The sequence below is a fragment of the Apium graveolens genome, chromosome 7 (genome assembly GCF_009905375.1).
Source record: "Apium graveolens cultivar Ventura chromosome 7, ASM990537v1, whole genome shotgun sequence".
Classification (NCBI taxonomy): domain Eukaryota; kingdom Viridiplantae; phylum Streptophyta; class Magnoliopsida; order Apiales; family Apiaceae; genus Apium; species Apium graveolens.
In genome coordinates, this window is record NC_133653.1 from 221,632,358 (window position 1) to 221,647,422 (window position 15,065).

The following is a 15,065-nucleotide window of genomic DNA, read 5'->3' on the forward strand; positions in this document are numbered from 1 at the left end:
GATCATCGTATAGTAGGGCTCCAGAGACTGTCCCATTCTTCCAATTTGAATTGTGATGCAATACCGTGACCCAAGCCTAGGTGTTGGGTTTTCCATTAAGGTATTTGAAGACTAATAAGTCAATAAAATAATTATTTTGAAAGAAGGTGTGTATCACCGAGAAAAACTATTTTAAGCAAACATATACATCATATACAGAATCTGATATGAATTTCTTATACAGTCTTTTCATACTGTACATTATTATGCTGGGCATTATACCTCACACTTGTTTTCTTAAATTAACACAACACAATACTGAATCAAGATGCCTATCATGAAACTCACGTCCAGGAAATGTGTAGGAAATAACTAGCTGTTCCGTAGGATGTTCGGTGCAGTACCCAGGTAGACCTTATAAGCTGGATTGATTTTCAGTTGTTATTAGTCCAGCTTATTTATAAGTATGATTTATGTAAGGTAATAATGATGAAGCGTATATTTGGCCACCAGTCTAACCTTAAATAAAGGTTACACCCGTGGTAAGACTTAATCACTTTTAGCCTGTAATAATTATCACTTTGTGGATCAATACACTCTAGTAATGATTTATTTGTTTCCAAGATAATAATTTGTAATTGTGTGTGTGTTGATAAGTGTGGGGTCATAAAGGTGTGAGTATTAATATATTGTTGTACGAGATAAGTGTTATACATGATTCAAGATGGCATAGCCTCCTAGATCCTTGAACCCGAATTTTGGGGCGCCACACTTTCTTCCACCCAATACTCTGAGGAACTGAAATATTGCCAAAGTTCATATTAAACCAGAAGTGATACCCTGATTTTACATTATAAATTCCATCAGTTGAACCCGTCCAAGCAACTCTATCTACAACGTCACGCTGAGGTATATGGACTTCCAAGATAACATCAGCATCCTCATTTAGAAAGCATTCTCTGACTAACCTTATATCCCATTTCTTTTCTTCGGGATTAAGGAGGCTCGAGACAGTTTCATTTCTCCCTTCATATAAAGGACTTCGATAAACACAAAAATCATTTTTCTTCCTCAACCACTGATCCTTCGTAGCTGTAATGTCCTTCCCATTCCCAATGACCCACCTAAAACCTTTATATAGCTCCTCCTTCGCAGTCCAAATACCAGTCCATATGAAACTCGAACCACACTCTTTAGCAGCCTTTAAGATACTCGAAGTAGGGAAATACCTTGCTTTAAATAACCTGGTCACAAGAGAGTTTGGGTTATGTAAAAAAATCCATATGTGTTTGCCAAGCAATGCAATATTGAACCCACATAAATTTCTAAAACCCAATCATCCTCTACTCTTAGCAGTACTCATTTTATTCCACGAAATCCATTTCACTCTTTTCTGATTACCAGCACTCCCAAATCTTAACCAATAGTTATTAAACAGTTGCTCTAACTCCTGACAAAGAGTTTTAGGAAGTAAGAAACAAGACATGCTATAGGAGGTTATATCCTGAGCTACATTCCTGATGATGACCCTACCGAGGATCCCCCAAAGGAGGAGACTCACTTCCCTACCCCTATAGTTGATGATGTTGAGGTGTCCCAGGGCAATGGCGTAAACTGGACAGACATAAAGATGTACCCTCTCCCGACCGTTCACCCTCCCACACCTTACCCTGGGATACTGATCCACTTTCCCTCCACTGTTGAGGACGAGGATGACGAGATGGAGGCACAGACCTATGAGATTCATGACATATCCTCCAGTGACCCGGACTCACCCCTACCACCCCCAGCGACCATACATGTAGCCGTGCATGACTGGATAATGGCTTAGCTAAATACTGAGATCACCGTGGCATATATGCCCGTATTGTGGAGCTATAACAGGAACTGACCGCTGAGGGAGCTATCAGGCTAGGCTACCTAGGGGACTTCAGAGCTGCTTCCCCGGCTATAGCCCTCCGGGAGATTAATGGGATTGAGCTTCACACTCGAGTGCAGAGGAGAGTGACAGCGATGGGAGGATATATTCCAGTAGTTGATGTTGAGCTGATGCTAGCAGGAGCGATGAGGAGGGTTCAAGACCTCACGCGCAGTGACTGAGACTGAGAGACCAGTGACCACATATGGACCTTGTAAAGGGCTGGGTGACTTTTCACCAATTTTGTTAGGATAGCTAGTAGTAGATAGTATTCCTAGCCCTTCGGGGTACCCGGTGGATGTATTTGTATTTCAGTATTTAGGATTATATAGTTGATGTATTGTATTCAGGAACACGTATGAATTTGGATGGTTATTATTGTCCCCAAAATATTGTCTGGGAGACCTTATTATATATTTTCTGGCAGTTATTAAGAAATTGTCTTACCATATTATTGCACCTTGATAGAAACATGGTAAATATTTAAATAACATGCTTACCTACAAATGAATTAATCCAAATGTAAAAATATACAACTGTATTGACATCATTTTCATTATCAGAACGATGCTACCCCGTAGAAGAAGAACCAAGACACAACCCTTAGAATCGGTTAATCAATGACAAAATGAACCTGACCATATAGTGAATGAGGTAAATGAAGAGGACCTAGACTTTAATGAATTTGATAAGGAAGGATATATAGAGTAAGAAGCTGAGGATACCCATCAGGGGGAAACCCCATGAATGAATTCATGGATCTTTTAAGGGCCAATCTGAATTAACAGCCCCTTCCACCACCACCACCACCACATGTTATCCAACAAACTGCTGCTATCACCATCAGGGCGTTTAAGCCTCTCAAACCCCCGGAGTTTCCAGGATCCGCCGACCCCGTTGAGGCACGGACCTGGCTTAAGGAAATAGAGAAGTCCTTCGAGATACTAGGTGTTGAAGAGTGACACAAAACTATCTTCGCCTCTTACATGCTGAAGGGGGAAGTTATCTACTGGTGGGAGTCCAAGCGTAACCTTGAGACTGATGATGTGATCCCATGGGATAGATTTACACGGTTGTTATTAAACAAGTACTTCCCTAGGTTTATAGAGACTCAGATGGAGATCAAGTTTCTAGAGCTGAAACATGATAGAATGGATGTGGTAGAGTACGAGGCCAAGTTTACTGAGTTGTCATGATTTGTACCAGAATTTGTGAATACTGAAGAGAAGAAGGCACGAAGGTTTCAGCTTGGTTTGAAATAGTGGATCCAGAACCGAGTAGCAATGCTAGAGCTGACGAATTATGCCACCTTAGTGTAGAAAGCCTCGATTATTAAAGCAGGTAGTGAGCAGTGTTTGAAAGAGAAGGAAAGTAGGAAAAAGGAAGATAGGAAGTCATGGAGTAGGAGAAATTGGAAACATAATCCTTCCAAGCAGGTTCGTCAAGGGAGTGGTTTCCCAACCTCCGAGAGGCCCCGGATTTAGAAAGGCCCCAAGTGAGAGCGTTGGCTAGGGCGGCGGACCATCTAGAGCGACATTTCACAACCAACCCCGCACCCCTATACCAGAGTGTCGAACATGTGGAAAGAGGCACCATGGAGTGTGTCTCCAATAAAGAGCCCCTCTGAAGTGCTTCAAGTGAAAACAACCAAGACATATTTCCCCAAATTGCCCCACAGGAGTGACATGCTTCCACTGCGGAAGGGCAGGGCATATGAAGAAATATTGCCCCATGCTAAGGCCTCAGGATTTAGGAGTGAGCAGAGCCGCTTCCAACAGGCCCCCAGCTGCTAGGACTTTCAATATGACCGTTCAGGATGCTGTCCGGAACACCAATGTGATAGCAGGTACCCATCTGTTAAATTCTGAACGTGCAAATGTCTTATTTGATTTCGGAACCACCAAGTCATTTATATCTCGAAATTTTTCTAAAAAGTTAAATCTTAATGTCGTACCTTTACGGGAGGTATTACAAGTAGAAATAGTGAACCGAGAAATCATTCCTGTGAATCTAATACACCCTAGGTGCAAGTTGAAACTAGAAGGGAAAGTCTTTGAGGTTGACATAATCCCATTTACGTTAGGAGAATTTGATGTGATCCTAGGAATGGATTTGTTATCTAATAATGGAGCACAGATTGATTGTGAGAGAAAAAAAGGTAAGAATAAGAATGCAAGATGGGAAGGAGATAGTATTTAAAGGTCAATGACAGACCCGGAAATTTCTAACAATGATTCAGGCTAAGATATTGCTAAAGAAAGGTAATAAGGCCTACTTGGCTTATATGATGGATACTAAGAAGGAAGTTCCCAACATATAGGACATACCCGTACTAAACGAATTTAAGGATGTGTTTCCAGGGAACTTACCAGGGGTGCCACCCGACTGAGAAATAGAATTCGCTATAGAATTAGCACCAGGGACGACAATAATATCTAAGGTCGCTATAGCTTGGCCCCAGTTAAAATGAAGGAACTAGCTTCTCAACTGCAAGAATTGTTAGACAATGGGATGATAAGACCAAGTGTGTCACCATGGGGTGCACCAATGCTGTTTTTAAAGAAGAAGGATGGTAGTATGAGATTATGCATAGACTATCGAGATTGAACAAACTAACCACCAAGAATAGGTACCCTCTCCGTAGGATTTACGACCTATTCGACTTTCTTAAAGGTGTACACTCTTTCAAAATAGACTTGAGGACAGGATATCACCAGTTGAAAATCAAACCTGAAGATATACCAAAGACTGCCTTTCACACTAGGTATGGACACTATAAATTCTTAGTCATGTTATTCAGGTTAACCAATGCACCCGCAACCTTTATGGATGTGATAAACAGAGTGTTCAAGAAGTACCTAGACATATGTGTGATAGTCTTCACAGATGATATTCTAATCTACTCAAAGATAGAGCAAGAACACGCAAAACATTTGAGGATAGTCTTAAAAATCTTGAGGAATGAGAAGTTGTATGCCAAGTTCTCAAAATGTGAGTTTTGGTTAAAGGAAGTTCAGTTCTTAGGGCATGTGGTGAGCAATAAAGGAGTTTTAGTCGCTATTAGTCGCTAAACACGCGCTAATGATACATGCAAGTATACGCGTTCGCAAGTAGTATAAGATATAAATCAGATTCGTTCCCACATAGACTGTATTAGTTAACTAAGTAATTTAAGTTCCGAAGCAACAATGTATAGTTATTATTCAATGCTAAGAAGATAACAAAGTAAGATTGTTTATAACTAAGAATTACGCTAACAATTATAACTACGAGAATAAGATTCACTGAATTAATATGTATGACAACATGGGATTCTAACTTCATTAAATACTTCATTCAATAGTCTTATTGTTCTTAACCTTAGCATGCAATGGTGTTGATACTAATCAGACCACACGAAACTGATAAACGCCAACTTTTGTTGCACGAGTACCATTCTACCAGACATCCACAAAAGAGATAGAAGCTGAATAGGCACAAATTATATTGAGACCCTATATGTCTATAGAATTTGACAACATAACGGTTTAAGCACAAGTTATCTATCTTGATTACATAGGGAAAGTAAGATGGTTAAAATTACCTACGAATCATGCATAACAAATACATGAACCTATGCTAACATGGCAAGTTCTAAATCTTTAAATTCACTTTCGCTTCATTAAGAATTAACACACTATCTTATAAGTTCGCGACCCTCATAAGACGAATACGCAAAACCAATACTAGGATATCATACAATCACCACATACTAAGACATCAAACAATTTAATTAAAGAAATCCATAAATAAATCCGCTAGAACCCCACGATAACGATTAGCCCATAATCGGACTCATCATCAACGTGGGTTCCGATGAAAATATGATCTAGCAAACGTAGTCTTTATACGAATAAATAAAACCAATTACAAATGAGAGTATAGGTTCAACAAAACAAGAAACAAGCATCCAAGATTACAACGCAAAACAAAGATTCACAAGAATAAAACTAGATCGTCTTCGCCTTTGTTGAACTGAGCTCTAGGTCTCTTGCCATCTTCTCCTTGTTCTCTGGTAAGTCTCCTTATTAAAAAATGACTTTAAGTTATCAATATATAGCAGTCCAATCATCCCAGGAGTCCAGAAAATATAATTGTAATAGAATCTGGATTTTGTTTATCCCGACCCAGCGCTGGACTTCTACCAAAAACACTTCTTTCCTTTCTCTTTATTCTTGCAGCTTCGAGCTGGCTTCAACGAGCTTTTATTCCAACACCACCTAGACACCATATTAGCATCAAAACAATGCTATTTCATCTGATTCACAAATTAATGCCTGAAATGCAAAAACATTTGAAAACATGTTAAAACACAAATAATTTGAGTACAAATACACCAATTCAAAGATTATTAGAGCATAAATAAGTGTCATAAATGCCACTCAACACACCTCCGAACTTGAATCGATGTTTGTCCTCAAGTATAAACAGGCTCAAAGAACAAGAAACAAAAATGCATGAATGCAACTAATATGAATGCATCGATCCCCAAAGAATAACTAAACCAATCAACCAGTAACACCTCAGCAAATGCAATTATTCGCATAAAGATCCACCAAATCTCATAAACAAACTTACACACCAGAGACAGGCATGTGTGCAGATGCTTACAGATATACTATCACAACTAGATCGACAATTATCACTAACTACTTATCAAAACAATCGTAAGTTTATAAATAGAATAAAAGCTATACTCAAAATAACTTATAACACTTCAATTCTTATATCGGAGTTTTTTTTTATGGATTCATGCTTTTATTCACAACAAAACAACATAAGTATGCTTATTTGATCGTGCAATGAGTGAGGTCCACAAAAGACATATACAATAGCATCCATGTAGCGAGCGTTAGGTTAGCGGATCCCAGACTATAAAAGCCTTAGGTCACTAGGCACAAAGTCCCCTAAGAACTTAATAACCCGAGTACTAAAGAGCCCACTCGTGATCAATTATACATAACACTTATTCTTTTTTTTTCTTTTCTTTTTTTTTTCTGAATGAGTGTGTTTCGCTCCATCTCATTCAACCCTAGACTACTCATAAAAATATGAGACGGCTACTAGCCATTTTCCACCTAGAGACACAACTAGCAATAAAATCCAATTTTTTTTCCAATTTTAAAATATCCATGTCTTTTATTATTAAGAGAATACCCTAAATTCTAAATATAAATAAGCGATTAAACCTCGACAAATCAACAAACCATGATCATGATCTAGCACTCTAGCAACCTATAAGACTTAGTGAAATACAAGTGTCTCTAGCATGCAAATCAATCCAATAAGACTCAACATCACTAAATACGACATCACTACAAAAGCATCAATATCACCAATTAATCCAAAAAATTATCTAAGGGATCATGTCAAAATGTAAATGCATGAAACTACCTAAACAACATATCATAAAACTACCAAAATAAAAAAAATAAAAACTATATGACAAAATATGTAACTATATGAACTAAACTATCATGAACATGCAACTATATGAGACTCACACAAACATATTCCTTCAACTACTACCCCCAAACTTAAAATATTCACTGTCCTCAGTGAAAGTAATAGTAAGGAATCAGGCATACCTACTGAGATTCAGAATCCTCACCCTTAAGGGGTGGAGTGTCAGGCGTGTCAGGAGGTGGATACACATAGTCCTCACCAAATACTGGCCACTAAATGTCAACTACGGTGGCTCTAACTGTAGTCCCAAGTGCCTGGGTGAGATCACGTGCAAAACGACTATGGATGTCGTGTATCGCATCTATCCTCCTAGTAAGACGCCTATACTGCGTCGAACTCAATCCAGCTCCCATCTTCGCTCCTGCTTCCTCCTCATGTTGCTGCTGCGATGAACCAGCCTCCTCTCCATACTGAGCTCTCCAAGCTGCTCTACGGGCATGCTGAGAACCTCCTGCTGTAGCTGCTTCCATAGGTACACCTCCTGGAAAATAAGCATATGAGTAACCAAGCCCCTTTGGATCGGGCTTCCCTCCATACCACTCAACCATGCTGTGTAGTGTAGAATTGTCAATAGGAGTACTGGGAATCTGAAGTGCTCATGTGCGGGACAATGAACACCAACTGCCACGCACAACTTCGTCACAATGGACGCATACGGAATAGCTCCAATAGTACCTCCTCTAAAAAACCTCAGAATCCCCTGGTATATAACCATCCCCAAATCAATGTAATCCCCCTGCAGAATACCCCAAAGCAAACGAGCACGCTCCACAGTCATCTTATGCACATGAGAAAATGGCATGATGTTAGCATAAATAAATGAGTTCCAAGCCCGTGCATACCTGTTCATGCACGACGCAGGAAATGTGGAGTAATCAGTAGTACCCCTCTTGAACTTCCAATGAGTCTTAGGCACACAGAGAGTAGCAACGATGAGATCCAAATCAAAGTCCTCAGGAGTCTTATCGTTCCAAGTGTCCTGGCCCACCTTCCTCACAGGCTGCTCAATCACCATCCTGATAGCCTCAACACTGTACTCAACAGTCCTCCCCTCACCACCGTCAAACCATTCTTCTCCGCCTTAGCGTTGGTATAGAACTCCCGCACAACACTCATGGGTACAGCAGCGGGAGCCTCATAAAAAGGAACCCATCCCATATCAAGAATCATCTCCAAAAGCTTACCATCATTCCCTGATGGTAGAAAACCTCGCTCCTTAGCCATGGGCTTCGAGAGAAGCCTCGTGTACTCCTCCTCAACCTCGGGAGTAGAAAACCTTGGCATCACACCACTCGTAGTTGAAGAATCGGTGGCACTGCTTCCAACTTGTGTTGTTTGTCTCTTGGGTGCCATCGGGATTGAAAGAGAGAGAATAAAAGCTTAAGTGTTTAGAGAGAATTTGTGTTTGAGAGTTTGTGAATTGGTGGAGAAGTTGTATGCAAGTGTATGTATTTATAGGTGGAGGGGTATTAATTCTATAAGGAATAGAAGTGGGAATTGATTATGGGAATCGTGGGAATAATGGAATTGATTAGGAGAGGGAATTATGGGACGTGGAAGAGTAAAACTCGGGTTGGAATTGATTTTTGGTTAAAAATCCCGATTTTCTCTTAAAACTGCCTTTTTTATTTTATTTTTTCGACAGGGACCCGGCGCGGGCACGGGCGCGCGCTGGATCAGCGCGGGCGCGCTTGGTTACTGGAAAAATGGCGCGGCCGCGTGCTTGGTTACTGGAAAAATGGCGCGGCCGCGCGCTTGGCCAGCGCGGGCATGCCCAACTTCTGTACTTGGCCCTAAATTTTTTTCTTTTTTTTCTTTTTTTGTGTTTTTCTCTTTTCTTCTTGCTTCCTCTACCTACTAATGTACAACATACTTGGGTTGCCTCCCAAGAAGTGCTTCTTTTACATCACTAGCTCGACGTAGAATCTTGAGATCAGATGAATAATAAAATGGTACTAACCACCTCGCGGGTTGCCGTGTCACCATAATAATGCCCCGACACAAATGACTTGAGAACTAGACCCCTATCATGCCACCTCTTGACTTTCTCCTTATACATTTTATTGTTCTCATAAGCTTGATGTCGAAACTCGTCAAGTTCATTAAATTAAAGCATCCTCTTCTTTCCAGCCGCATCCAAGTCCAGATTTAACTTCTTCAAAGCCCAATATGCTTTATGCTCGAGCTCCACAGGCAAATGACACCCCTTACCGTAAACCAATTGAAATGGCGACATTCCCAATGGAGTCTTATATGTTGTTCTATACGCCCAAATAGCCTCATCAAGCTTCAAAGACCAATCCTTTCTTGATGGACAAACTACTTCGCCAGAATGCGCTTGATCTCTTTGTTAGATACCTCAGCTTGAGCATTTGTCTGAGGAAGATAAGCCGTAGCAATGCGATGATTCATATTATACCTTTTCATCATAGCAGTGAACTTGCGATTGCAAAAATACGACCCCTCATCACTGATTATGACTCTTGGGGTTGCAAACCTTGTGAATATCTGCTTGTGAAGAAAATTAAGCACCACTTTCGCATCGTTAGTTGGAAATGCCTTAACTTCAACCCATTTCGACAAATAATCAACCGCCAACAAGATATACTGATTATTACAAGATGAAACAAATGGCCCTATGAAGTCAATTCCCAAAATATCGAAGGCCTCAACCTCGAGAAGCACATTAAAAAAAGGCATCTCATCCCTATTAGACATATTACCCACATGTTGACATCGATCACATTTCAAAACGAGGCCAAACGAAACCTGCTTGAAGAACACGAGCTGCTATCTTTTCTCCACCATAATATCCTCCATAAGCCGTTGAGTGGCAATCTCGCAAGATCCCCCCCCCCGTTTCGCTGTAAGGAATACATCTCCTGATGATTTGGTCAGCTCCTTGGTGAAAAAGAAACAGCTCATCCCACATATACCACTTCACTTTATGAAGAAACTTCTTCCTTTGAGCATAAGATAAGTTGGGAGGCATGATATTACTCAAAAGGTAATTACAATGTATGCAAACCACGGTTCTTCTTCTTGCACTCCAAACAGCTGCTCGTCGGGGAAAGACTCATTTATCAATGTCCTATCCAATAAAGTAGCATTAGGAAACACGAGAGATGATCAACAACTTAATTTTCAGTTCCTTTCCTGTCCTTGATCTCTAGTTCAAATTCTTGGAGCAAAAGAACCCATCGAATCAATCTAGGCTTCGAGTCCTTCTTTGAGACGAGATATCAAATTGCAGCATGATCAGTGTAAACTGTCACCTTAGTCCCAAATAGATAAGATTGAAATTTCTCAAAACCATACACAATAGCCAAAAGTTCTTTCTCCGTAGTAGTGTAATTCAGTTGAGCACCATTTAGAGTCTTACTAGCATAGTAGACCACATGAAATATGTTGTTCTTCCTCTGCCTAAGAACTTCTCCAGTTGCATAGTCGCTTGCATCGCACATCATCTCAAAAGGTTCATTCCAATCAGATGCAGTTATGACAGGTGCTGTAATTAGACTCTTCTTCAATGTCTCAAAAGCTGCAAGACACTCGTCATCGAACTTGAAAGGAACATCTTTCTCTAACAAAATGCACAAAGGCTTTGAAATTTTCGAGAAGTCCTTGATGAAACGCCTGTAGAAACCCGCATAACCAAGAAATCTGCGAATTCCTTTAACCGAAATGGGTGGAGGAGGATTCTCAATAACCGCCACCTTGGACTTATCCACCTCAAGACCCTTACTAGAAACCTTATGCCCGAGAATGATGCCCTGTCGCACCATAAAGTGACATTTTTCCCAATTGAGAACCAGATTGGTCTCAACACACCTCTTGAGAACATGTCCAAGATTTTGCAAGCATTCATCAAAAGATTCGCCAAAGACTGAGAAGTCATCCATGAACACCTCCACATTCTGGCCAATCATGTCAGAAAAAATGGCCATCGTACATCGCTGAAATATGGCTAGCGCACTACATAGACCAAAAGAAACTCGTCTGAAGGCGAAAGTACCAAATGGATAAGTGAAGGTAGTTTTCTCCTGATCTTCTGGAGCGATACAAATCTGATTATAACCCGAATAGTCATCCAAAAGAGAATAGTACTCATAACTGGCCAACCTGTCAAACATCTGATCAATAAAGGGCAAAGGGAAGTGATCCTTCCTAGTGGCTTTATTTAGCTTCCTGAAGTCCATGCAAACTCTCCACCCCCTAATTGTCCTTGTAGGAATAAGCTCATTCTTCTCATTTGCTACCACAGTAATTCCACATTTCTTTGGTACACATTGAACCGGGCTTACCCATGAACTGTCAGAGATAGGGTAGATGATCCCTGCATCTAGCCACTTAAGAATTTCCTTCTTCACTACTTCCTTCATAATAGGATTAAGTCTTCTTTGCTACTCGACCGTAGGTTTGCTACCTTCTTCTAGCAGAATTTTATGCATACAGTAAGAAGGGTTGATTCCCTTGATATCTGCTATAGTCCATCCGATTGCCGACTTGAACTCTCTCAGAATCCTCAAAAGCTTTTCCTCATCACTACCTAAATGGTCAGATGCAATAATAACAGGCAGAGTAGATGCATCACCTAAAAACGCATACCTCAAATGTTCAGGTAAAGGCTTAAGCTCGAGAGTGGGAGCTTTCTCAATAGAAGGCTTGAGGCGTTTAGGAGCTTTATCCAATTCCTCCATTCTAAGAGATTCAAAAGGCATATCAATTTTCCTTTTCCAGGGAGAAGAATTCAAATATTGCAATTGTTTTTCACCTTCGTCATCTACACTCTCTGAATTCCCCAATAAGGAGTTTTCTAAGGTATTAGACCTTAACAATTGATCAAGTTTCGATGTGACCACCGAATTGACCAATTCCACTTTTAAGCACTCCTCATTAACAGTAGGAAATTTCATAGCATTGAACACATTAAAAGTAACATCTTGATCCAGAACTCGCATGGTGAGCTCACCCTTTTGCACATCTATCAAGGTTCGGCCAGTCGCCAAGAAAGGTCTTCCCAAGATTATGGGAATCTTCTTATCCTCCTCGAAATCAAGAATTACAAAATCAGCAGGAAATATGAGTTTATCAACCTTGACCAAGACATCCTCCACAATACCTCGCGGGTATGTAATAGAATGGTCAGCCAGCTGCATGGTCATATATATTGGTTTGGGATCAGGTAAGTCCAGCTGCTTGAAAATTGACAAAGGCATCGGATTGATGCTAGCTCCCAAATCACATAAGCATCTTTCAAAAGACACTTTTCCAATAGTACATGGAATGGTGAAGCTTCCTGGATCTTTAAGCTTCGGAGATAACTTCTGTTGTAGCACAACACTGTATTCCTCCGTGAGAGCGACAGTCTCTAAATCATCTAGCTTCACTTTCCAAGAGAGAATACCTTTCATAAACTTTGCATAACTAGGCATCTGCTCGAGAGCCTCGGTGAAAGGTATGTTGATATATAGTTTCTTGAACACCTCCAGAAACTTCTCAAATTGCTTGTCCAGCTTTTTCTTCTACAGCCGCTTAGGAAAATGTGGCGGAGGATAGATTTGTTTCTCCCCTGTATTACCCTCAGGCGGAGTGTGCTCAACAGAAGTCTTCCTTGGTTCCACTTCTTCATCTTGCTACACTACTTCTTTCTCAGCCCCAACCTCTTCAGTTAACTCTTGAGTTTGTTCGGGATTTGTAACCTTCCCAGACCTCAAAGTGATTGCCTTTACCTGCTCCTTAGCTTCCCTCTTTCCTGGCACTTCAGTGTCACTAGGCAATATACCAGGCTGCCGATTTAGCAAGGCATTGGCAATTTCCCAATTTGATTTTCTAAGGTCTTGATAGAAATAGCTTGACTCTTGCACATAAGCTTCAACTCCTCCAATTTGGATTTTTCATTTGCATGGTGCAGCTGGAGTTGTTGTCTTGGTGCATACTGCGGTTGCTGAAAAGCAGGAGGGTTGTACTGCTTTGCTGGATATTGTTGATAAGGCTGTTGAACCGTATTCTGAGCGTTGCTCCAACTAAAATTCGAATAATTGCGGTTGTTAGGATGATAGGTGGCTGGCACAGGTTGCTGTGATCGCTGGAAGTTGCTCACAAATTGAGCTGATTCACTAGAAATTGTGCACTAATCAGTCTCATAGGCTCCAGCATATAGCTCGCAGACACTAGTGATTTGATTAACTCTATAATTCGCCAAGGTGTCCACCTTCATCGTCAAAGCCTTTAGTTGGGCAGCGATAGCAGTTGCTGCGTCAAACTCCAGAATTCCTGCTACTTTTCCTTGAGTCAGTCTCTGAGAAGGATTCTGGTACTCATTAGCAGCCATCAGTTTAATATGTTCATAAGCTTCATCATTGCTCTTAACCCACAAGGCTCCTCTTGATGTTACATCAAGCATGGGTCTAGAAATAGGACCCAATCCATTGTAGAAACAATTGATAATCATCTAATCAGGCATGCCATGACGTGGGCACTTCCTTAGCATCTCCTTATATCGATCCCAAGCCTCACACAGAGATTCTCCAGTTTGTTGAGCAAACTGAGCAAGAGCATTCCTGATTGTGGTAGTCTTCGCCATGGGGAAGAATTTAGTGAGAAACTTTTGAGCAAGATCTTCCCAAGTGGTGATAGACCCTGTTGGTAGAGAGTGTAACCATCATTTAGCCTTGTCCCTCAGAGAGAATGGGAAGAGACGTAGTTTGATAGCATCTTCAGTCACATAATTGAACTTGAAAGTGTCGCAGATCTCGATGAAATCCCTGATGTGCATGTTGGGGTCTTCAATAGGAGAACCCCCAAACTGAAATGAGTTATGTATTATCTGGATCGTACTTGACTTGATCTCAAAATTGTTAGCCCTGATGGCTGGTCTGATGATGCTAGACTGAATGTCATTAATCTTAGGCTTAGAATAGTCCATCAAAACCTTCAGATTTTCTGCTTGATCACCCATAGTTACTACAATTGGCTCTTCAACTTTCTCTTCTTCCTTTAACTTCTCTTTATCCTCAAAACTTCCCTACGAACCACCACAATTTCTTCCTTAGCTTTATCCAGTATTATCTTGCGAGTACGCGAACGCGTATGCATACACCCTCGCTAGATCACCTGAAATAAGACAAGGAAACAATTAAGTAACAATGTCTGAGTCAATGAACTTTAACGACCACTGATGGAGAGCACATAAACTAATAATTAACATTGCAGTCCCCGACAGCGGCACTAAAAACTTGTTAGTCGCTAAATATGCGCTAATGATACACGCAAGTATACGCGCTCGCAAGTAGTATAAGATTGTTAGGAATATGTTGTGAACTTAATGATAATTCATACAAAATATATTAGTAGATTTAACTTAGTGAATTTAGTAGATTTACAGTCCTGATGGATGATTAAATATAGTCCCGATGGATGATGATTTGATATCTATTGAGTGAGTAGCTTATGTAATAATAAGTATTGTAGCACATTTCTGCAAACAACTTTGTGTAGATTCTATAGTAGCATATGAGTCAAAAAGAAGCTAGAATTATATTCAACCGCCCTTCTGTAATTCTTATTGTATTGTTAGGGAATAACAATTGGTATCAGAGCAAGCTCTTGAAGTACAAAGAGTTTAAAGATCACAACAAATAGCAAGATGAACAAGAAGAAT

At 40.4% G+C, this 15,065-nt stretch overlaps 1 protein-coding gene and 1 non-coding gene across 2 annotated transcripts; both read left to right on the top strand.

Annotated features, from left to right (window-relative positions):
- Nucleotides 1-3,700: 3,700 nt before the first annotated feature.
- Nucleotides 3,701-4,096, top strand: LOC141674491 (uncharacterized). The gene has a single exon (XM_074481195.1). The coding sequence runs from the start codon at nucleotides 3,701-3,703 to the stop codon at nucleotides 4,094-4,096; it is 396 nt and encodes a 131-aa protein (XP_074337296.1).
- A 9,770-nt stretch (nucleotides 4,097-13,866) lies between these two features.
- On the top strand, nucleotides 13,867-13,973 carry LOC141675986 (small nucleolar RNA R71). Its single transcript, XR_012556601.1, has one exon. It is a non-coding gene; the product is annotated as a small nucleolar RNA R71 (small nucleolar RNA).
- The last annotated feature ends 1,092 nt before the right edge of the window (nucleotides 13,974-15,065 follow it).

Bases quoted from the DNA above. Each gene is read 5' to 3' on its own strand.
- LOC141674491 (XM_074481195.1), top strand. From the start codon at position 3,701: ATGACCGTTCAGGATGCTGTCCGGAACACCAATGTGATAGCAGGTACC.